This window comes from Dicentrarchus labrax, unplaced genomic scaffold (genome assembly GCF_905237075.1).
Source record: "Dicentrarchus labrax unplaced genomic scaffold, dlabrax2021, whole genome shotgun sequence".
NCBI lineage: Eukaryota > Metazoa > Chordata > Actinopteri > Moronidae > Dicentrarchus > Dicentrarchus labrax.
In genome coordinates this window covers 21349597-21375299 of record NW_026136704.1, presented here as the reverse complement: position 1 = coordinate 21375299, position 25703 = coordinate 21349597, and the positions used below count along the sequence as shown (strand labels likewise).

Genomic DNA, 25703 nt, shown 5'->3' with positions numbered 1-25703 from the left:
TGTCAGACCCATTTCGGTTTGTTCCTACTGAAGAGGTTTAGTTTTTTAAATAGCTGAATAATTTCTTAACCAGCTGAGCACTGTAGTTTAGTATATAGAGTATTTGTGGGGGACTATTTTCAGCCGTGGATTAATACACATCAGCTCCACTACTGAATATTTACAAGAGCAAGAGACAGTGTATGTGGGATCAACACAAAACAAACTGCAGTACACATGTTTAATGTAATGAAGGAACACAATCCAACTTTGTGTCTCAACGATGTGTGTTTTCCAGTTTTTGGACGACAGCTTTATGGCTATATCACGCTTTGGATACACAGACGATACACAACATGTTTCACAACATTTGTTGACAAGAAGATACATATAGAATAGACTAGATCCTTTGAATCAAATGTACTTACTTGCAAAACAAATTTTATGTTAACGATTTAAATCAAAGAACAGCTTCCTCAGTATTTTGACAAAAAAACTTGTGGAGCCTGGTGTGACTGACAATTTGGAGAATGCTGTGTAAAAGTGTACAGCTGGGAAATTGAGTTGGTTACCTGATTGGCTCTTTCCAGGTCCGTCATCACCATCTCAATCTCATCGGCCCTGAGAAGAACATTTACTGTTACTACAGAGGATGTGACCGTGATTTTAAGAGACTCGCTGAAATACAGCACACAAATAAAAACAAGAAATGGATGAATGGATGGATGGATGATTCCCAGGAAGAACAGTACACTCTGCATCACGTGTGTGTGTGCAATTGTTCGGAGAGAACACATTTAGAGAATGCCGGTGCCGTGTCCATTAAGCTACTGTCTAAATTTCACCTTAATCCATTGATTGTGAACTCCATAACCCAAACAGCTTGTATGTGTGTGTGCATACATGTATTTAAGTGTGTTTGTATGTGTGTGTGTCTATGTGTGTGGGTGTGCACATGTAAGCCCCTAAACCCAGGCCACACTAAAACAGAGGGATTACATTAATAGAGCTCTAAGTCCTAATACAGCAGACTAATCTGCTATGAAGCTGTGTGATTGTGTCTGACTAATGGTCTGGATGGGGGCCATGGTTCACCTCTCACTTGCTAGAGGTCAGACAGCAGGAATACATCCCCATAATACCACATATCATTGGAATTTGGGGAAATTGTTTAACAACACTCTTTTCATGAGTGCGGTGAATACCTATCGCTTTTCTGCTAACAATGACTGAAATGTGGAAGAGACTTTGGGGACAAGGACAAAACAACACTGAACACAGAAACACACAGAATGTACAATTTCTTTTTGTAAGACTTTCAATTTTAGGTTATAGACCATGCCTAAATAATTGCCTAAACTTGATTACCCTCTCTGTTAATTAGTTGTCAGTGTTTGTGTGTGTGCCCGGAAGATACATTTTGAATACATTTTGCTGCATGAGGAATTTACAATAAATTAATGCTATAAAATCCTGACAAAACTCCTTGGTTGGTGTTCAATGCAGTGCAAAAATGCAGTGTGTATGCATGTGTGTTTATTTAAGACATTACGTTGCTGATAAGAATACACTGAATGCAAAGATGTGAGCACATACGTGCACTGCTGCGTCCATTAAGACCTTTTGATTTCACTGCAATCTTTTGATAGTGAACCCAATAACCCACGCAGCTTTTGTATTTGTGTGTCACAGTATGAGAAACAGTGTTATGTCCCATAGGCTTGAGTACTACTGATTTGAATGTGTTTAACAAAACAGACACAGTTGATATTAGGTCAACACTGTGCCACAGGCAATGCAGCAAAAAGAATCAGATGTGGGTGGGAGAGCTTTTCACTCTCTGCTTTTATTCTTTCCCTAACAGTTAAAAGGATCTAGTATGCATTTAAGCAACATAATAGTACACTACCTCACCAGCTTTTATCCTGTCTTAAGCTATAGTGTGCGGGACCCACGTGCGCACTCAATCGCGCTCACGCACACACAAATGTAAGGTCAGAGAGCCAACAAGCCAGAAAAGCTTGTAATGGAGAGCGTTTATGGGTAGTAATGCAACCCAAATACACCAACGCTCCTGCTCCAAATGTGATCATTTAATCAAAGTACAGATGCACAAAGTCTTCTTAAATAACCTTTGGATTTGGCTGTATTTGGGAATTATAAAGGCAAAGCTAGAGGCTGAGGGCCAAAGCAGATCACAGGGAAGGGATTTTCTGCATATCCTGATACAGTCAGTCAGTCGCTGGGCAGGGCAGGAACTGTCCATGGCCAGCCAATGCACCCAGTGGAATTATTTCATCAAACACTGAACAGTAAAGGGAGGGTCCTTCGTAATGATAAATCCTGATTTTAGGCCACCAAAACTTATCTACAAAGCTCTATACAGCAGCCACAGGGAGGAGCTATAGAGTAGATGCACAGCTGTACTTGAAATCACATACACAAAACAACACATACTCACACACACTCTTTTGTACCATGAAAGCCAATGGGTGCACCCAGTGACATCAGTGAGCACTGTAGGACTTCTGAAACAAGCCCAGAGCCTCTAAGCCCCTACTGTACTTCCTCCATCTCAGACAGGCCTTTTCATCTCTTATCATCTTCTCTCTCTTGCTCCTCTCACTCAACCGGCTCCTTTTCTTTTCCACCCTCTGCCTGCCTCTATCCTTTCCCCTCAACCCGTTCCCTTCCCATTGCCCTCCACTCCCCCCCCCTTTCATCTTTTTTTTTCTCCTTCCACCTCCCCTCTCTCATCTTTCGCCCTCTCTTCCTCGGCCTCTGTCCTCAGTGCCAGCAGGATATTCCCCTGATTTAGATTTTCATTTCCCTCCTCTATCACGCTCTTATCCCCTCTTCCTCGCTGTAGCCTCCAGCCCGACTTGCTTTCTGCCCTCTAGCTTTCATCACTCCATTCCCTTTCTTTCCTTGGCTTTCTCCACATTGCGTTTTCACAGCGTGTTACCTTGGGGATTTCAAGGAGGCTTAAAAAGAAGCTAGCTGCAAGAGTGTATCTGCGTGTGTGTTGTGTGCCATTTTGTGTTTGTGTTTGCTTGAGGTGGACACAGGAAAAGCCTACTGACTGTTGTTTAATTATCAGCAATTAAATGCTTTTCCCAAAATGGTATCAAGCGATTATAAACAGATAAAGCTACACACACACACGCACGAATACAGAGGAGCGCACACACATACACACACACACATACACACATACACAGCATCCTGTGGGGCTGGGGATCAATATATCATTAATCTTTAACAGGGACTAAACGGGTAAAACGCGGCCAGCCAGACCCTCACAGCGCCAACACGAGAAGGGGGCTGCGCTACATCTGCAGGCCCGCCTCCCGCTGAAGCTCACACACTCTGGGCACTGCAACATCGACCAAATTCTCAGGGAGTGTGTGTACGTCTGTGTGTGCGTATGTGTGTGTAAGTGTGTATTTTAAAAGGCAGATTACCCGAATGCAGCAAGAGGATGGAGGATTTGTCACGCAATGTCCTCCTTAGCGGAAAGTTTAGAGCAAGTGTGTGTGTGTGTGTGTGTGTGTGTGTGTGTGTGTGTGTGTGTGTGTGTGTGTGTGCACGCATTTGTGTTTGTGTGAAAAAACGCATGATATGTATGGCGTTTGTGTTTTGCAGTGCCAAAATATATGCAGTCAAAGGGTTAAAAGTTGTGTTCAGCCAAACACTGGCGATTTGCTCAGCCAAGCAGTAAACGGGGGAAGGACTCCAAGGACTGGGAGGGTGCAGGGTTAGAGAGGGTTTGTGTGTGCTTTAAAGCGTTGCATTAAAATTTCAGATCACAGCACGCCACATAGTCAAGGACCCTGACTGCCTAAGGCTCACGAGTGAGTGAGTGTATTTGTATGTGTGTGTGGATGTGGGCCTGCATGTGTTTATTAGCTTCTGTAAGCAAATGGGGCCTACTATATGTGTCTTTTCAAAATGTGTTTTCTTCTGACATACAAAGAAACAGACAAGGATGGGAAGAAAGAGGTGTAAAGAAATGAGAAAAAGTAGAAGAGCGGTGCAACATAATGAGGAAAGAAAATAAGGGGGGGTGGGGATCTGATAGACTATGAAACCCATTGATTAGTGCCATTACACCACATGTAATATCTTCCTGTGGCCTTTCCTCTTACACTAACAAACATACAGTGTAGGAGATAAAAGACAACGTGTGGGAGTGAGGGATGTAGAAAAGGGGGGGGAAAAGTACTGTGAGGGAGAGAGAGAGAGAGAGAGAGAGGAGGGATCGATCTGTTTTTAACAGCCAATCAATTTAACAACTCTCTTAATGGAGAGACACAGTGAGTTTGGGGCATGGTAAATGGGGTGGGGGGGGGGGACCTTAAAAGCCAAGTTGATACTCTGCCGTGCCTTATGTACATGGAGGATCCCCTTGACCATCTTTGGATTTAAAAGAAGTAAAAGGAGTTCATGTTTGGAGGGAAGTGCAATCTGTTTTTGCAGTGCACCAATTACCAATAAAACACCATTAAAAGGCTTTGTTTTTCTTCTCAGAATCTTAAACTTTGTGAATGCGGTTCAGATGCTCGAGTGGTTCTGGTTCCCGCTACTAACCCTGAGGGAACGAGGGGTGTGAATGTCATAAAGTGCCACTTCACAGTGTGGAGTGCTGACATGGAAAAGCTTCTGTTCTCATCCTCGCCACTACTATGAGATCAATAATGATAGATGCCAACAGCTCAAGTAATTGAAGCTACCTTATCTTAGGTCCTGTTAGAAGCCTTTGCGGCTTTAAGTCAGTGGTCTCAAAAGTGACCCTCTCCTCTCTGTCATGACCCTGAGGAAGCGCTTTAGCCTACCTCACGGAAAAAAAGAATTCTATTTTGGTGTTTGCTGTGGCGGCAGAACGCATCACAATCCCCGTCAGTATTTACAGTGCGTGGGTAATGCTGGGATTTGGAGGCTGCTGAGCGTTGTGGGAGACAATCCAGCTGTTAGGGAGAGACGGGGGGAGTTTCCAAGCAAGGCGATTCACTAAACAGGATGATTATGTCAGGAACAGACTACGGAGGAGCCAGAAGGGAGAAGTCACCCACAAATGCACACATAGATCAACAAGACACGTACTTTGCTGTGGATTCCTCGTCATACTTGGTCTTCAAATCAAAGAGCTCGGCCTGAGTTGTTTCAAGTGCTGTAAAAGATGGGAAGAGAGTCATTTGTGAGTTTCCCTGCTACAAGTCAAATCAAGAGCTTATATGTAAGTAGGAACAATACTTTTTAAAAGCACAGAAAACCTATTTTCTTAAACAGCTTCTTACTATGAGAAACAAATTCGGTTTGGACTGACAGTTGTGGAGTTATTTGCTCATGATGGCCGGCCACTGTCAATCTGATCAAACCACACCCATCAAGTCCAGATGAAGCAGATTAAGTTAGTGTTAAACTTCACAAGGGACGAGGGCTTTTCCTCCGAACTTTAGCAATGAAGGATCATATAATGAGAAATACTTCAGATTTAAAACCAAGTTTTCAGAGCTTTTAGAGCCAGCACCAGCTCACAGTCAGTGATAAGTTTGCCATTTTCTCTGAGATGGCTAAAACAGTACCTAGGCCTGTAAAGACTGAGTAGGCTGGTACCTGTCTGTAGGGACTGGGCCTTATGTTCGGCCTCTTCCAACCTTGAGGACATGGAGTCCTGGCTCTCCTGGAGTTTCCTACAGAGCCAGACAGAAGGCAAGAAAAAAGAAAGCAGGGAGCAGAAAGTCACAGATAGAGATACTGAGTCAGTAAATCTTGGGTTCACACTTTGTGGCAACTATTCTCTATTTTCCCACCATTTCTGAAGTGTTTTCCCCACTAAAATCCTCCCAACACAACCCACTCCTCATTAAGCAGCCCTATTAGGCAGGAATGTCTGGCCACTGGGGCACACTGCACCGGGGGGGAGAGAGCGAGCGAGCGAGCAAGGGTTGAGTAAGAGAGGGGGGGAGGGGGGCGACACAAACCACAAGGATAAAATAGATTCATTCTTAGCATATAAAAAGTTGGGCTCTGCTGAGAAATTGCCACTGCGTGTAAAAACATCAATAATCTAGCACAAAGACAGTCTTTATAGCACTCTTTGATGCCCCCCTTCTCCGCCAATCTGTCTCTCCTGTCATCTCTATTTTTCTGCCCTCTACTTCATCCTTTCATCTCTCTCTCACTCTCCCTCCTTCCCTCACTCCTTGCAGGATAAAATGCATCAGAGGTGCCATCCATTTACTGCCCCTCTCAGACACAGGAAGTCAGCTCTCTGCAGACAGGAAGGGGCCTATAAAACACTGACGTAAAGGAAATACAGTTGGACAATTGATCTTCTACTGTACGTCTGAAAGGGGCAGTGAGCTTTAACACAGCTTAACAGAAAACAAGATGATTGACAGGAGGGAAAATATGAGATCTGTAATGTACATTTGGTAAACACTAATCTTATAAATCAACTTCAAGTGGGCCAAAGACTTTTGGTCTTTTATCAAAATGATCACTGAGAGTGTTTTAATGACCGTAATGGAGTGTGAAAACATCAGTAGCACTCGTTAGCAGGGCTTCATGCTTTAGAATTAAAGCAGAATATGAAGAAGTGCGAGGAAGTAATCTAAACTACATTTTGTCTTCAGAAAGACTGTGATAATGACATAAGACTATCGTTGGTAAAAGTTGCACGAAAGGGATTGCAGTATTCAAAATACTGCTAAATAATCAACCACCACAAATGAAGTCATTTCCTGTGTAAACAAATAAGCTGATGCAGTGGGAAGGACATGTGTAGCCTACCATGTTTTTTTTTTTTTATTACAGCAATTCAGACATTTGTCTCCATCACTTGGTATTACAGCTGAAATGTCTAGTTAATATTATATATTATGTGTGTAACACTAAAGACTGTACATCAACATGGTTGGAGACGCTCTTCTGTCCAATCTGTGTTGTTGAAATCTACAACTGACGTTTTGTTTTCTATCTGTTGCGTAAGTTTATTGGTTTGAAGAATTTGGTAGTGCTACATTTCCCAGTTAAGATACAATTTCAGATTTGATACATCCATCATAGCCTTTAACTCCTGCTCACCTTCAATAAAAAAAAAATCTGCTGTCTCTTTAAGCCCTGAGGCTTCACCAGCTAATCGTATGAGTGCTCATCATTTCGACTTTGCGCACATGTTTATTAATGTCTTTAATTCAAAATATGAGCACGTAGTTATGCAAGATAACTACATTTACAATTGACAGCTCAATTCTCCACCTGCATTTGAAAAACTGAACTTAGATGTGGATTCACTGGCCACCATTATGTTAGTCTGGATTTACTGAGCGATGTAGGTACCCAAGTCTGCTGTTAAGTGAACCAATATTACGGCTGCCAGCACCTTGGGCATTTAAAAGTTTAAATAGTTTTTAAAAGTTTAATTATCTTTATTTTGAATAGACCCATTCCTGGAAAAGGAGAGTATCGGGGTGACTCATTCAAGCTTTTGTAAGAGTTAATAACATCATTTCAGTAGTGAGCATTGTTGTTTCATGTTCCTAAAATATCTGGCAGCAATTTAGAGTTAATTTATTACTGCCAGAGGTTTCCTGTGTATCTGACAATTAGACTTCAAAATGGCTTAAAAATGAGGTTGAAAGTAACCTTTTAAAACAAAAGTAAAATGACACCTAAACACATTTTTTGTCATTATACTTATTTGGTGGGCTTCATTCGGTGACTGTACATTTTCAGATACACAGGAAGCCTGTGGCAGCAATTATTCAGAATAAAATGGCTGAAGTATATTGTGGTAAAGACAGAAAATAGGAGTCTGTGGTGTTGATTCCCATCAAGACACGAATGGCAAGCACCCACATGACAAAAATGCTGGCATTGTGTTTTATGTAGGTTATTTTCCATTCCTGCATTCATCTGCAAAAGGAAGGCAATGCCGGGGAAGCAATAAGCAACAATTTGTTGATTAAACTGATAACTACAAGGAAAAGTCCAAGAAATATTACCTAAGAAGAAATGACTAAGTCGTAAATAGCTCTGCTAAATAAAGTCAGAAATCTTAAACCCATCATTAGAGATTAGAATCTCAGTAGTTCTGCCTGCGGGCACAATGACCCAAAGGTTTAAAATGGCAAAATAATGCAGACGTTGTTACTTGAAACACAGCGGCTGCAGCACACAAACACACAAAGTTATACCTCTCCTTCTCTGCATAGTCGTTGTGTAGCTGGAGCTGCTTCTCTTGGGCCAGGTTCTCGGCTTGATTCTTCAGAGACTGCTCGTACTCACGGATCTTCTCCTTCAAGGCCTTAATGGTCACCTCTGGAGGAGGTGAAAGCCGACAGTCAGGCATTGAGAGAAAAGAAGGAAGGAAGAAGGAAGAGTTATAAAAACGGGCAATTTAAAAATTATTAAAGAACAGACTATAGCAGTTTCCTAGATGTGATAAATGGCAGTGATGACGGTAATGTTGACGGGGGGGGGCTTGACCTTTGCTTAAGGAACAGTGTTTCATATCCCGCATTCTTCCTCTGTCAGCACAGACGTCGGCCGTGGTCCCTATGGCTCCTGCCTAATCTTTACACTCATGACTGGTATAGAATATTCAACGTTCACTAACAGTAGATACGCTGTATTCATTAGGCCTGCATTAGTACTGAAACCCCATAACCTGCTGACGGCTGAGCTCTGTATGGGGCAGCCTGAAATAAATCTAACACATAACTGGGGTAATAAATAGGCCTCCGTGTGTGTGTGTGTTTCTCAGAGAAAGATATAAGTGAGTGAGACAATGATAAAGAGCATTGCCGCTTGCTGCCTTTGACTGAGGGCTCTTAGCACTTTGTGTGTGTGTGTGTGTGCGTGTGATTTAAACTCCAGTCTCACTGCTCTGACACATAATCAATAGAGGAGAGTCCCCTCAGAGCCCTCTTACCCCTTAACTGCTTAACTGAACTTTAAACATTTAGGTTGCGGGGATCAATGGCCCCTGCACTCTTTCTATATGTGTGTGTGTGTGTGTGTACGTGCGTGTGCAACTGTGCGGGCGGGTCCGTGTGTGTGTTTAACAGGAGTGGGAGTTCCACAGTGTGTTTTGGGGTTTAAATATCCCCCATCTATTGAGGCGGGAAGGAGGGATAAAGGATGAGGGAACAGGAAAATCAATGGCAGAATGGAACCCTGCCGCTATCGAGCTGTTCCAATTAACTCTCACTGAGGAAAGGGGGATTCCAAAACATTCCCTGCTCGCTCACTCACTCCTCCTTTTCGACTGAAATTACACCACTTTTATTACTGCTTCTCACTCATCTCTCTGCCTTTGTCAGTTTTTCCATCTTTCTTTACCCTGAGGTAGCCTGTCGTTTTTTATTCATGAAACTGTGCCTCATGTTTTTTCTCCCCAGAAAACCTATTTGAAAATGTAAAACCTTGTACATTTTTTGTGCTTTTGAAAAATTTATAAGACATTAAAATATGTTGAAATGTGGTCTCTTTCTTTGAAAATGGCTTCTAAATATGTTTGTTTGACCTTATGTTTGCACTTAAAGGTTGTGTACATATCAAGATGCCAACATATTTGTGAGGTCACCCTCAAGACTAACCATGGCAAATTATAAAAAGTTTTTTGTAATATATTGATTAGGAAATAAGGACTATTTTTCTCTACAATTAACAAATTCCTACACATTTACTTTTACGCTTGACAGTGAGGCATTTCTCAAATTCGGAACAGTTTTAAAGTCTTAAAAAATATTTACATTACTACTTTTGTTGTAGCCAAAACCCAAATTGAATATTTGCAAATTGTTTGTCTTATTGCCATGTACAGTATTTCCAAACAACAGACATTAATCACCTATAAACTACATTTTCATGTTCATGATTTGGCAAACTCTTGTCATTCTGGGACTGCGCTGATCCAGTCTTTGCACTGTCACACCTACTGACAGTTATTTCATTTTATTTATTTTTACAGGGACAATACTCATTGATTGGAATCACTGTCAATGTGCCAGCGTTGGCCAGAAGGCAAGTTTTCAACAGTTGTCCCTCTGCCAGATGTTAAACCATTTGAATAACAATATGCATATGAGTACTTAGGCTCACTGGGGCTGCCTGCTTCCCCATTTCTCCACATTCAGTGGTTGTAACTGGTCATAGAGGAGATGAATATACTCGACAATGTAACATCAAAACACTTTTGATATGTGATCATCTGTGATTAATTCTGCGGCCTACATCCATGCCCCTTCTCAATGTCAGGAAAATCCCAAAATGTTTGCCTCTGCATATGTCTTGTCTCTAACCTTGGTTTTTGACCTCTGCAAACTCTTTGTTGTAGTCCTCCAGTGTCTCTCGAAGTTTGGTGTTCTCTGTCTCAATGTCGTGCATCCTCTGGAGCTTCAGCTGCAGCTGCTGAGCCAGCTCCAACACAGGTACAGGATCTGGCAGAGACAACACACACACCACGTTAACACACTGAAAAGCAGATTACACAAACAAGGGTGGCGAGGTGGTGTAGTGAGCTAGGAATAACTATATTCAAGGCCCTTTGAGAGCAAAACGTTTGCCCTGGTGAAGTGTCCTTGAGCATGGCAATGAATCAGGAGAACTGTCCTGGAGCTGACCCTGACCTTTGAACTCCCTGTGGAGAATTACTGGTTCCAGCAAGGACCAAAAATATCACAATTACTAACAATATTATGATAAGGTGAGTTATATGTGCACTCACTGATGCATCACACAGCTATAGGTCAGCAGAGCTTGACTGTATGTGCTGAACTAAAATTACCATCTGGATAGATCAATACTTTATCAAAGAAATCAGTGTATATTTTAACATATATGCAAAAATCATCAACAAATACTTCTAAAGATGCATTTCTATGCATCTTTTCCCTGAATTTTCTCAATTCAAGTTAAATACATGTTATATTTGTGTTTTTATTTATGGTTAATATTTCCATCCATGTATTTATTATTTATGGTTATTAATTTATTTTCCAGCTATGTTTACTCGTCTTCTATTAACCATAAAGTCATCTTTGATCATAAACTTGATGGTTTAACTGTAAAATGTCCTACCCTGGACATCGTCATCATGAACTTTCAACAGACAAATTTTAATATTGACCAATATATTGTTATTGGATTTTAATCATTCTCAAATATTGACATCGACCTGAAAAAATCCAGCACTGATCATGCTCTACTGTAAATACTTACAAAACGTTAGTACACATCACTGATTAGAAAGAAAAGAGCAGAACAGAGATTTGGCTTGCTACAACAATTTAAAACACGGAAAGGTCGTAGTTAGTTTTCACATTCTGTATCAACAAAACTTTATCCATAAAGGTTATTGAATGATACACTATCAGTCGTTGTATCAACAGAAACTATTGCCGGGTTTCGAGATAAACTTTGGTTTTGTATGAGGGGAAAAAAAACTAAATGCGTCAACTGCTGACACAGCAAGAGAACTGGATAGATGATAATCGTAGAGTGACACAGACGGTACCATAGATGAGACACATTAACAACAGAGATTACTGGGCTATGATCAGTTAAAGTGTTCACTATGATGCAGCTTAAAAGAAAGGAAAAATGAGAAACATGGGAGCAGACAGATGGACAAAGTGGAGCCGCAAAATAGGCAACGCAAAAGGTAAATAAAAGATTAAAAGAAACTGAGACAGAAAGAAGAAAGACAACTTTCTGGAGGCATTTTACCAACATCTCTGTGAACACACAGCAGGGTTAACTGTCAGTGTGATGAAGAGAGCCCTGTCAGTCAGGCCAATCACATCTGATTGGTGCTCATGGGTGGCAGACTGGTGACAGGCAGCCAAGAGACGCAGGCGACGCTCATCAGCATGCCAGCTAAAAGAGCAGTTTGTGTGAGTGTGTGTGTGTGTGTGTGTGTGTGTGTGTGTGTGTGTGTGTGTGTGTGTGTGTGTGTGTGTGTGTGTGTGTTGTACAGATAAGAGGAACTGACAGCTTACAGCTGGGGGTAAGGGCTGTGTGTGTGTGTATGTGTATGTGTGTGTCTCATGTCTGACGCAGTTAGATATCTTAACTATGCTAATGAGAGATCAGCAGAGAACGATTGGGGAATTTCATGCTGATTTTGTGCTGTCAAGGTGACACACCATGCAGGGCTAAGCTCTGAGACACACACACACACACACACACACACACACACACACCTTGTCACAAACACACATGTGTGCACTTGCATAGAGTCTCATACAAATACACACAAGTACAAACACTTACAAACATAACTGTATGCCCTGAATTTGGACTCTCATGTACCTCGGCACCCTTGAAAATCAACTTTCTCTCCCTCTTATCAAACCTTTGTCCTTCACATAGCGCCCCCCCCTCCTCCCTCCAAATCAACTGTACAGCCTGTTAAAAGCAGTTTGACTTGTGGTCCACTGGTGCTGAGCGCTCTCACCAGACACCTTTAATCTAAAGCAGAGCATACTGGGCTGACTAACCAGGCCTTCAGCTGATAGAAGACAGAACAAAACACACTGTTTCCTCTTTCAAGACTGCTGCATTAGTCAGGCTGGTCTGTGTCTGTGTGCGTGTGTGCATCAGGCATTACATCATTGTCTCGCTGCAAGTTAAGAATAGCCCCGTCAGAGCTGGCGCTGACTTATTGGGAGCAGTACAATCCAAAGATATTACTGTAGGTCTATCCATGTGGGAATATGATGACCTCCTTACGCTATAGATGAACTCAACTCCTCCTCCTCTCTCATTCCTACATACACAGCCCCTCCAGGGCTCCCATACAGCTAAAAAATCTTCAACCAGTGGCACTGTGACTGTGTGTGTGTGTGTGTGTGTGTGTGTTCTGTAACACCCTGTGCTGTGCGTCCCTCCCTGGCCTCAGTGTGCTGAACGTGACTGCTCATGTGTGCACTTTGCAGCAGCCAATCGTGGGCGCACTTGTCATCCATATCAGGACGCACCTTCTGTTAAGACCCTCTAAAGGCTTTCACCAGTGGGGATGAGATCTCTTGGGGACATATTAAGGCGTCGCACACGCCTGGATGCACAGTGAAGGAGCACCAGAGGGATGGTGTCATGCTTTTTCTCTTCCCCCGTTGGTGCTGTCTGCATGGATAAGGGGGTCTCTCTTGACCACGATTTTTGGACTCAGGAGGTGTCTAGACAAACACTCGTACACAGACATACACAAGGACGCACACAGCACAGGCGTTAAACCTGGTCTTACCTGGGACATCGATTATTTTCTTGTACACGTTCAAGAAGGCGTTCTCTGCTTCTTTACTTCTCTTACTCAACGCATCGATCTGCGAGGAGAGATGGGGGAAGAAAAAAAAAAGAATGGTTAATTGCCAGTTACACCACCTCAAATCTGAGGGTTACATCCATACCCTCCAAAGGCAGGCCCATTAATTTCACAGTAAGACTAGTCTACATATCTATCTATCCTCACTACACATCGGTATGTTGCATGCGATCGTGGTTGTCTTGACAGTGGCTGCGTTGGTGTTTCCTTCCCGTGGAGTCGGTTCAGCTGTTCAGCTGATGACGGATGCGTTTCGTTTGCCGCGTGCCCGTGCGTGCCCGCGTCGGTCTGTCCTCGAGTGAGTGTGCCTAAGTCCGTCGGTCGGTCGGTGTGCGTGTGTGAGTGTGTGTGCGAATGTGTGTGTTCTTTTCCCCTCCAGCACGCTGACATCATTAAACAGCTGGCTCAGTCTTTCCAGCCACAGCAGGGGCAGATTATTCAGTCAGCTCTTAGCAGCAATACAGTGTGGATCCATTACTGATGCAGCCATTAACACAAGAGGGCACGGCATGCATTCCATCACTGATATTATTGAAATGGACAGCATTAGAATGGATCCATAAGAGATTAATTCCAAAATCATTCAGGGGGATGACTTTTACTCTGTTGTCAATGCTGAAACATGAGGCAACAAGCTCTACTATAGTCTGTGTGTGTCACACTTCAATATGAGCAGCAGACAGAGTAGGCGAAAACGCATCTGAAATCAAGTCTAAATCGAGGGAAACAGATGCCAAATAAAGACATTCAGAGGGTGCTACTGTACTGGGCAGAGCTACAGCTGACTACTCTGGCTCACGCACTCAGACTAAACAGCCTTGTGTTTCTCTTCCAACTCCTCCAGCACACTCACTGAGAGAAAGGGAATAAAGACAAAAGCCTATATAAGTCCAAATATAAAGTCTTCACATTCCCAGCCAAGCCAGTAGTGTAGTTGATGGGTGGTTTAGGGGTTCTTGCCACTGTAAACAGAGCGGGCTACATGTAATACTGCCTGGGCTCCTATGGGAACCTAATAAATCTCTTCACATGGCTTTGATTCATCTCTAGTTTTTTAGCCGCAAAACATCTGGCCCTGTGTAGGCTGGTGCCAGCACCCTCCCTCTTTTTCCCCCCCCTTTATTTCTCTCTGTCTTTCTCTCCGTCTCTCTCTCTTCAATTCTCCCTCTTGTCACTTCCATGTTCTCTGAGTCATTTTTTTTTCTTTCCCCTCAGTCTTTTTCAGTGTCAGTCTTTCTCACATGTTTCTCTGTCACACACTCATGCTTAACTGACATGTACAGGCCTCCTGTCTTGCACACACACACACACACACACACACACACACACACACACACACACACACTATAAACTATATCTCATTCTCACATCCTGTACTTTACCCTCTTCATGTGCTGTGTGACACTGAGTGATCGGGATCCTCAAATGCAAGGCCACTAATGGGAGATTACTGATGCTGAGTACTAATACCTCTCACACACCAACACCAAACCTGTTCATCAGTAGCGAGTATCTGTATGCGGCTGTGTGTGTGTATGCAAGAGTATGCGATCAGAGGCTCAGAGTGCCATAACACACAATCTCATGATAAAGACGAAACGCTCGCAAACCAATGCATAAAATGATCTGCCGATGGCGGTGAACGAAGCTGGCTGCGTGACTGTACAATGACTGGGCCAAGGTCAGTGGTACAGCAGCTTTATATAGCCCAACATGGGAGGCAGGAAATAGACATTTAATGTAGGACACACCCTACAGTTAGAGGCAGGTTAAATGCAGGACCAGAGCCATTAGAAGACCACCCAGGATTTGCAAATACAACCCTGCTGTTCCAAACTGCAGCTCTTTCAACCAATCCCAATGACATCTGCTATTACATGCTCCCCTGCCCCCATCCCACACACACACACACACACACACACACACAGACACAGACCAAGCAAAACAAATGAAGTGACACAAATGATACCTCACCAGTATCAGTAGGTTACCGATGAGAAGTGCTTGCAATTGCAAAAGGTATCCCTGACACATCCACACACACAAACACATACGTACATACGTCAGCACCTTGTGCCACCATCACTCAGCACCGCCTCGCTCCCCTATCTAACCCATAGTGTGTGAAGGGCATCAGGCTGACCTGTATGTGTGCGTGCATGGGTGCGTGCATGTGTGTGTGTGTGTGTGGCCCCAGCGGAGTCTGATAACGGGAGGCTATGGGAAGCAGAGACTGAAGCCTTGGATAATGGAAAAGCTTATCTGATCGATGGACCAACAAGGAACACTGAGCATGCAACATACACACACAAACACACGTACACACACACACACATAACCCGTTTACCAAACTGAGGCCTTGTGGAAACACTGCTGTTATTGGTAATAATTATGACCCGAGGGCATCCACCTTTCAATGACAAAGATTAAACAGAGTATCAAGACTTCCAAGTTCCTGGGCTAAAACTTTTTATTGTTCTGTCTGGGTTCCACATTCACTTAGTAAAGATTCAGGCTCCTGGGTAAAATGCTTAAGGATGAGTTACTGTAGGACTTTCAACAAGAAGACCCTCTGGTTTCTGGTGCTGTCTTGTCCTTGATCAAAGCACTGAGGGGTAAGCAAACAAAGCCAGGCTAAAATTACACATTCTCAGAGCTTCTCATGTTGTGGCATGCAAGTGTGCAGAATAGTCGACTGATTGATGGGCTGCTCTAAGACTGGCGCGGGTGTACAGTATTATCTCAATAATCATAAGATAATGTCTTTCTCAGTTCCGCGACCACCCACTGTGTGCCTCAGCGTGTTCTGGTGTGCACGCCGTCGAGGTGTGTCAACATGAGGATGGTGGAAACAGCTGACAAAGCCCCAATTATATTGCTGCCGTTTCTATTCTCTAAATAGACTCTGGATCATCAGCAGAACATGGTGGAACCACTATAAATTACAGCATTTTTACATAACCACTGGCTGTGGTTGCTGCTCTAACACAAGAATATGGAAACTAACCCAGTGTTAAACTGTAATATTGTATGGCCAGTAGCAAAGCAGCCCTGTCACTATCCATTGAGAGGATTTTGTTTGTATGCGTGTGCGTGTGTGTGTGTGTGTGTGTGTGTGCTAGGGAAGGGATACTGTTGGGCTGAGTGTCCACCCACTCCAACCCCAAATAACGCCCCAGTCTACACCAGCCGCTTCCACTCCTACCCTCTGACTTTCACATATGGGAGTGAACTGGAAATGCGTGGATGCCAGAAAGGAGGAGTCATGATGGAAATAGGCCAAAATGATGGAGGAGGAGATAGTCGGGAACGGTGAGAGTACGATATAGCGCACACTCAAAAAAGTCACCTCTTATAGGTCAAAGTACATAAAAACCTAGGGCACAACAATAATTTGAAAGTAAATAAATTTGCCACAATGAACAAAAATGGCTCATGATTCACCAGATCAACAAAAAACAACATTAACCCCACCGAATCATGCAGACAAACAAAGTCTGAGGAAATAGCATTCGGTGAGTTGTGACTGGCTAGGGCCGGGGTTTTGTGGTGCCTTTTTTTTGCAGGATGCAATTTAAACACACCCTCAGGCTACAGGACTTCATGAATAGGACAGAAAATCAAGAGCAGAGCAGAGCGAAGAAAAGAGGGAGAGAGGAAAGAGGGGAAATGAGATAGTGGCGAGAGAAAGAACAGGAGATGGCGGAGAGAAGAGAGGAGAGGAGAGGAGAGGAGAGGAGAGAGAGAGAGAGAGAGAGAGAGAGAGAGAGAGAGAGAGAGAGAGAGAGAGAAAAGACGATTTAAGAGGAAAGATGAATGTGGAAAAAGGGAGAGAAGGGCACTGAGAGAGTGAGCAAGACCAGTCAACGAATGTCAAACGGGCTTTATAAAATGCATCTTGGAATGCTGTACTTGAACACGTCCGCCTATCACAATGTCAATATGAATTCCCAATAACACACTCACCTCTCCTTGGAAGCTCTTGAGCAAAGGGGCAACCTGTTTCCGTAAATCCTAGAAAAAGAAGAAAAAAAAAGGAGGTTAGCGAGTCTCAAATTAGATAATCAAAAGGATCCATTATAATCCTAAAATAATACACAGGGACATGAGGCAGTGGTGTTCAGAAGCAGTGAAAAACTGCTAACAGACCATGTTGTGATCAAATAAGTCACTAATTGAAATCAAGCAACAACCATTCTTGCCAAAGCCAATGAATCATGAGTGATGCGTGAGCGAGTGATGTACACGGGGGTAAGGAGGAGGCCAGGTTTGTACCCTGAGGTGCTCTGGCGGACTGCGTTTCTCATCAGAACAGGTGCAGCACCACCTGGGCCACCCAGAGGCACCACTAGTGCGTGTAAGACAGAGAGTGAATGAGCCACAGAGTAGGCCTACAGTTAATGCAAATTGTCTCCGTGCACCTACTATAAAGCAAATGCTTTTCACCCTGCAAGTCCCATTGCATGACTTTCCAGTACGAGTCAGCGGTTTCAGATTAGATAGCCAGTCAAGTTTGTATCAGGGGAACATGCAAATCACCATGCTGTTAGCTGAGCCTACATCCTGACAAACTGAACTGGAGCGTACGGTAAAAAGCACGGCAGAATAGGACATTCTGTACAGGAACATTTGATTTGCACAGTTTGTGGACACACACATACTCACAAAACTGCCTAATGAAGATGTGAAGTAGGGCAACGACAGATGTGTGCTCGGGAGACTCTGCGCCTTTTAGAAAACCTCCGCCTAAAAGCCTCACCGATGCTGCAGGGAGTGCGCATCCCAAACTGACCTGGGACCCGTGTCTGGGGCTGGCCTAATCCCAGGTTGGTCCAGACAGGCCGCTTGTCTGGGGCTGAGGACAGGTCATGACCTCTGTGACCCTGCCCCATTGTTACCTCATCAGGGGTCGTTGTGGCTGTTTGTCTGGGCCAATTCAATATTCCCCTGCTGGGAATAATGACCTCAAGCCTGCCCCTGCCCCCATGCCTGCTCTGGTTCTCCCCCCTTCCCACACACACACACACACACACACACACACACACACACACACACACACACACACACACACACACACACACACACACACACACACACACACACACACACACACACACACACACACACACACACACACACACACACACACACAGGAGAAGCATGCACAAAGAGGAGAAGCGGCAGTTCTGTCATTTGCATTAAATTTAGATTTTATCTTAATTTTCCATTCAGGAATTCAGCTTCCTTTCCAATGACCTGAACTAGATCCTGTTTGGATTTTTGTTTTTTCCCAAACAGGTGCTTAAACACCTGAGTGTATTCGTGTAAATTAGTGTATAAGACCTTTTTCATCTCACTATTTTACAGTGCTATTACCACTGTTAAAATGTATATAAATATTTATGTACACACAGTGACCAAAATAAAAGCCTCTGTATAATGTAATGCAGTCTAGTCTAGTAGTCCTCAAATAATTACTACCTTTGCTCAAATCATAATGTTCAACATTTGTTGAGACTGCATCTGCACGAGGGGCCGCCTTAACACTACCATATTTTTTTAAACAACTGTTTGAAGTTGCTCTATTAATCTTTTTGTATTTTTAGGCAGACTTAATTAAATTCCTAATGTTATTTGAATCTAGATGCTTATCATTTTTTGTATTTTTGTAGTTGAAGTTTTGCAACTTAACATTGTAGCTTGATACACACACAGACACACACACACACACACACACACACACAGACACAGACACAGACACAGACACACACACACACACACACACACACACACACACACACACACACACACACACACACACACACACACACACACACACACAGAGAGAGAGAGAGAGAGAGAAACCCATTCAAATAACAAGATGCAAGCTACTGCTTTATGCTGAAGACCCGAGCCCTGAACCCCTTTGGTCCACTCTCTGGTGCTCCGCCCCCCTGCCCCCTCCACTTCCAAAGATTTATGACCATATAACATAACAATGCACACAGACACCATGGTCATTCTCTGTGTGTGTGTGTGTGTGTGTGTGTGTGTATGTGTGTGTGAGTGTGTAGTGAGGGGAGTGGAGGGGGCCAGGCAGCAGGAGATGGATGGCTGGTGTGTGAGCTGCCGGCAGACAGCAGACAGGCCAGCCCGAGGAATCCTCCAGGGAGTATGGAACTCCCATTCGCTGTCTGTCTGCCCTGCAGCTAAACACAAACGTGTGCATGTGCATGCGTGCGCGCACACTCACGAGCACACACAAAGTTGTTTTACTACCACTGCCTCTGGCTAGCAATCTTTGGGACATTTTACAACCATTCCCACCCCTGCCTTTATAACAGTGTGGTAGAGGAGTCTTGACTAACTAAAAGGAAATTAAGAACTGGATGAATAATTCAGGCAACTTAGGAGGCACAGTGAGATGTAGTCTCAAAAAAAAATTTCAACAGTGTGTCAGTCCTAATGAATTATGAAAACTTTGTTTTCACGCTGCATTTCTTTGCACTACTTTGGAAATGCTACAAAAGCCTGCGTGTGTGTATGTGTGTTATTATGCAGACCATGAGTGCAGTTCACGCCGAGTACAGCTCAGCAGACTAGACACAGTCAACGTGGGCCGGTCTCCTGGTTGTTGAATAATGGATCAGAGACGGACTCCCGCTCAGCCTAATGCAGTCTGATCTGATGTGACTGTGATCTCCGCTGACTGGTGCAGACCACAGAGAGCTGACAGCCTCACTCTATAGGCTGGTCAGCCGAACACACACAGCCACGCAAGAGACAGAAAACACAGCTCCACGACTAGCACACAAGACGATCGGGCATTTTTAATCAAGCGCAGGCCATCACACATTATGAACCAGCCTATTTGGTAGGCAGCCTCGATGCCTATACACTTCCAAACGCCGGGAGTTTTAGTGGTGATTCCTATTGAGCCTGTTACAGCCCTGTAATGAATCCTGTCGCTCGTCTGGCCTGGCTCAGATTCCTCCTCCACATACCAGGGAGATGCCAGGGGCCACACAGACGCCAGAGGAGCCTTCCTAAATCACAGCCTTGTTACACTGATGAATGTGTGTGTCCTGTTCTGTGATCTAGGCTATCTGCCTCTGTGTGTTTGTGTGTGCACCTCTGCTTCTCTGCATGTTTTCTTTGTGTGCATGTCCCTCTGTGTGTGTGTGTGTGTGTGTGTGTGTGTGTGTGTGTGTGTGTGTGTGTGTCTCCACCTCTGTGTGTGCTGCTAGTTATGTGGTTATACTTGAAAAAGAGATTAGAGATGAATGTGTAGGGTAATGTGAAATTAGTGTCTTTTGTATGCAGGTACAGTTTTCTCTGGTGTATATTCCACTACACCGGGTGGGCTACAAGCTGAAGTCAATAGTCACAATCCTCATCCTGTGGTAACTATAATAGGCCTACTGTCAACTCCACCGAGATTTGACAATTTTCTATCCACCGTCTACTCCATTCATACATAATTCATACTACCATCAATAATTCACCATGGTGACATTACCAATAATAACACAACAATACTTTGTTTTCGCTGTGTGGTTTAAAATGTGTTGCCTTGGTAACAGAGATGAAACAAATATTCCCAGGAGGAGTGATGGGAACACAGGAACAGGACAGAATTCCCTCCTGATCCCACTTAGTAGTGTTGTCACACTCTTTCTTTCTCTCCCTCCTGCTCTGCTTCTCTTTCTCTCTCTCTCTGTCTTTCTCTCTCCTTTCTCTCTCACATACACACTCACAGACCACACTTTCTGCACGCATAAAAAACTAGGTCAGATAATACAAACTCCTGAGGGGTTTTCTGTTTTGTCTCTTTAGGATTTCAGGGAAACTAATGGAGAGACTATTTTTGGGAGCCAAGCCCGCATCTCTATGCCGTCTACTCCTCCCCTGCTTTCTCAGTAAATAATCACCGCCACATTTATGAAGAAGAGAAGAGACACAGAGAAACACTGAGGCAAACTGCGATTGTCAAAAGAATCGCGGGATATATGCGTGGCTGTGTGTTGGTGTGCGTCCGTGAATATATGATTTTCTCACCTCTGGTGTGTTCTTCTTGAATTCGCGGCTCAGGTCGATTAGTTTCTTCCTGGTCTGTTCGCTCTCGTCCTGTCTGTTGGCAAGCTGTGTGGCGGTGGCGTCTAGTTCTTTCTGAAAAACAAACACAACTTTTGTTAGTGTGCTAAGAGGAGAGCTGCTCATTTTTATCATACTAACAATTACTGATACTGTCATTATAATCAGCATCATTGTTATCACTCAGGATAAGAAGACAGGCGATGTTTTCCGACTAGACAGCAGACTCCTTGACCCATCTGGCATGCTGCTGACTACCCATCCTGCCTCAGCTGAACTTGGCCAGTATGTTGTGGCAGCAGAGGCAGAAAACAGAACCACAACGGCGTTGTCCCGCCAAGGAAAACCCGTCTACACCAGTAGTTTGATCTGCTACCAGCGCAAGCAATATCCGAGCCATTCAGCCTGTCAGTCAATCAGTCACCAGTGTGTCGAGCATGACAACCTCTGTAGCAATAGACTACTACTACTACTACTACTACACACACACGCAGTTCGCAACAATTATTGACTGTCTGCACCAGACGACCCCTCCCCTCCCCACATAACAACGACAACAGAACAATTATCAACAACAGCAGTGTTGTCAAGGCTGAGGCAGGGCCCGCCTTTATCCACATCCATTTTGCATTGTTATTAATAGCTATTTATGGGACCTGTTCCAGATGATGGGCCAAGTGCTGACATTAACAAGACGTTCGGGCCTTGTAAAGATTGTATCTCTCTCTGCTGAGTGTGTGAGTGTTGCTGGATTATGTTTCTGTTGGATTCTTGCCTTCTGTCACGCTCACTCCTTTTTCTTCCCCCCCTCATTTTTTCCGTACTCGCTACAGATCATCCACTCACTCATTCAACCAGCAGTACCTTCTCCTCCGTTTAAATCTCTCTCTTCTCCCTTTACTCCGCCTCCCCCCTTCTCTTCTCCCACCCCTCCCATCCACCTCCTGTGAGGCCGCCCACCCCTGAGAGTGATTAAACGCTGCTGAAGGGCCGTTATGCTAACTAACACACTAATCATTTAATACACACATTACCACAGGGGCCCTTGTGGCTCAGTCTGCTGACAAGGTCCCAAAACACACTCACGCACACATGCCCACCGCCCCATATCGCCTACACCCCCCCGAACACACACAAGAAAATACAACCCTCTAAAGAAATAGTGTGATCAAGTACTAATTAGGAGATTTTCCCCCCCCATCAGCATTAAGTTCAATTCCCTGACCAGCCGTGATCTCGTTTTATCCACAAACCATAAAAAAATATAACAAATGTTGGTTGACTGTCCTCTGCAATGGATTTCAAGCAGTAGTACAGGATGTTTGAGGAAAAAAAAGTAAAAAAATAAAAAATAAAATTGCTCACTTGCTTACATGCCATCTTGCTCTCGCTGCCCATGGAGCAGTTGATGTAGCAGCCTGTCTGCCCATGGCCATGGAGCAGCTGCACTATCTGTTAGTGAATTCGAGCGTGCGTAGAAGCTTGTGCAACGCTTGATGAAAGGAGGAACCTAATAAATTTTAATCATGTTAAATTAATTGTCAAAAAATGAATGCTCTAGTTCATGAATAGAGGTGTAATTATTATATTGGTAAAGATTAGCTACAGGAACAAGAATATAAGGCCCAGTTGGTTCAAGATATTAACAGATCTTAGTCACTGGCAGATATTAATCACAATATGATGGATTAGGCCTTGAGGCTTACTTTCCAAAATCATTCAAAGATAATAAATCTGTGGAACACATTTGGAACAATTTAAAGCCTGACCTGAAATCAGAAAACAAGCAGCCAGCAACCAGGTATATCCCAAAAGCAAGGAGATCATGTCATTAATCATCCAAACTGTGCCATTAAATACCAGGAATTAATTTTGAAAATCTAAAATCTAGTACATGAATCTGAATCACAGATCAAGGAAAATTTCATGAGAACTGACAGATTTATTATTTGTGTGTGTGTGTGTGTGTGTGTGTGTGTGTGTGTGTGTGTGTGTGTGTGTGTGTGTGTGTGTGTGTGTGTGTGTTACGCACCTCAGGATACAATTAAGTGCATCCAACTTGAAGAATAGTTTGAGTTTGACTAAGTTAATTAAAACTTAATAACGTTTGGTTTGCATTACAGCGTTTGCACCATCTATGTCTCAGCTCTGGGTTTATAGAAATAAGAACATTACCTCTAAGTTTATATAATAACCTTGTAAACAATACCTTCTTTATTAAACTAACCAGAATGCTCTTTGTTATGGAAATGAGTCTGAGAAAACTTTATGTAAATCTATTTTCAACTAAATAGAGTTATCCAAAAGTCGGAGGAATTTTACACAATAAGGCCATCTATTCATATAAATTGATTAATGAGCTCCGTTTCTGAGCAAACCTGAAATAACCACAATCTTCCACTAGGGTTCTGCTTTAGGAGGTCATGTGCCAATCCCTGACGCCCTTGATTCTGTCCAATCCCTTTCCAAAACCCTGCATATATCCCAATGTGTTACCAAATCCTCACTCCCAAAAAAAATTCTCACTGCTAAGCTAAATAAACACATCACACATGGAAGAGGATTGATTCAATGCCAAGTGGGCAAGTAATTATGGGCATGGTCTCAGTTAGAAAAAAAAAAAAAAGAAACCCTCAGACCCAGTCAGGTTTTGACTATGCAGCAAACTCCCTGCCCACATCAGCAGACCCGGGCAGACTTTACACTCTTCTTGCTGATAGAGCGTAACATCCGAAAGTGCACAATGCTGCCTGCCCCTTGTTCTCACACACACACACACACACACACACACACACACACACACACACACACACACACACACACACACACACACACACACACACACACACACACACACACACACACACACACACACACACACACACACACACCAAGTCTTACTGACTTTTAGGAGACCAATACTATTCCCATTTTAAATACAATAATCTGTCATATCTAAGCACCATTAGTAAAACACTGAACAAACTTGTTCGTATTTGCTCTGTTGAATTCTGTTTATGTAGAACGTGGGTTCTTAAATAAAACTGTGGTCAGTTTACGTGTTACAAAGGTGCATACTCAAACTAGAAACACAGGAGATTTTTACAAAAACATTTTTAGAGTTGGGCGGGGTTCCTAAAAACAAAATTTAACCTACAAAGTGTTTGACACAGACTTTTGCCAATGCAACAATTTTATTTTTCAGTGGCTTAATATGTACTCATGGTGTCAAACTAACTAACTACAGTTCCTCTGAAACTGTTTTCAGAACATGTACATAGGACCAACAGATGCAACTTCACAAGAACACACACACACACACACACACACACACACACACACACACACACACACACACACACACACACACACACACACACACACACACACACATATAAAATATTGTATGGGAATACAATGGCACAACTAACGATTAAATCTGATAAATACTTCGGATGACCTGTTTGAATTCTTTGCAGTGAGGACTGTCAGTGCCCAATTGGTCGAGCTACCTGATACTTGCTAACACCCACATCGCAGTTTATATTACTGTCGTGGCTAAAGATAGCAGATAGCTAAATTAATAGATGGCTATTGGCTAAACAGAAAGACCTTTCATTTTTATAATGACTGGAATGGTGGCATCTGTCACTATCCATCTAAAGTCATGACAGTGACCAAAAACGGCAACACCATGTGCAGCCAAAAGGATTGGTTAGAGCGTTTGCATGCTTCAGTTTGGACAAAGAGGCCAGTAGTGCAAAAATGGCTTGTAAAACATTGAAAAAGTGTTTCAATATCAATAAATCCCTAACTAAATTTAAATTCATGTATTACATGGGGAATTTATTGAGAAGTATCAACTGACAGCAAGTCAATTCAGCTATTTTGTTGGCTTCATCAAGCTCTAAACTTTTGGAGGGGATTACTGTTAACTTTAGGCAAGACTGCTCAACAGGGGCTCTGCCATCTGGCATACCACTGGGATTTTCTTTCCATTACGTTTGTCATCAATGATTGACATCATGCTTGTTTGATAAACCTTCCAAATTAAAATGTTTGACAAGGAGCAAAGATATGAACAAAGAAACTATCAAAATCCCCAAAACATGCTAATTAAAACGGGGTCTATATTTCACAATACACGGTTAATGTAATGACAAGAAATATGATTAATTGCATCGGCAAAATGCAAATACCAGTACTTGTGTTGATGTAAGGCCTGTAGTGCACCAAGCAACATGCATTAAAAAGTCAGCACTCTCTGGCTCTCCTTGGCCTGACTTCGAAACATTTT

At 43.2% G+C, this 25703-nt stretch overlaps 1 protein-coding gene across 4 annotated transcripts in view; it reads right to left on the bottom strand.

Annotated features, from left to right (window-relative positions):
* Nucleotides 1-25703, bottom strand: part of cux1b (cut-like homeobox 1b) — a 61366-nt gene that overhangs the window by 22250 nt on the left and 13413 nt on the right. For 3 of the 4 annotated variants that reach the window (XM_051396689.1, XM_051396685.1, XM_051396686.1), the window contains exons 2-9: nucleotides 21371-21481; nucleotides 17279-17326; nucleotides 13235-13313; nucleotides 10290-10427; nucleotides 8181-8304; nucleotides 5596-5672; nucleotides 5083-5149; nucleotides 552-600 (exon numbers count right to left, since the gene is read on the bottom strand). In XM_051396689.1, the coding sequence (XP_051252649.1) occupies nucleotides 552-600; nucleotides 5083-5149; nucleotides 5596-5672; nucleotides 8181-8304; nucleotides 10290-10427; nucleotides 13235-13313; nucleotides 17279-17326; nucleotides 21371-21481 (693 nt within the window). The other variant, XM_051396688.1, reaches the window with a different exon arrangement.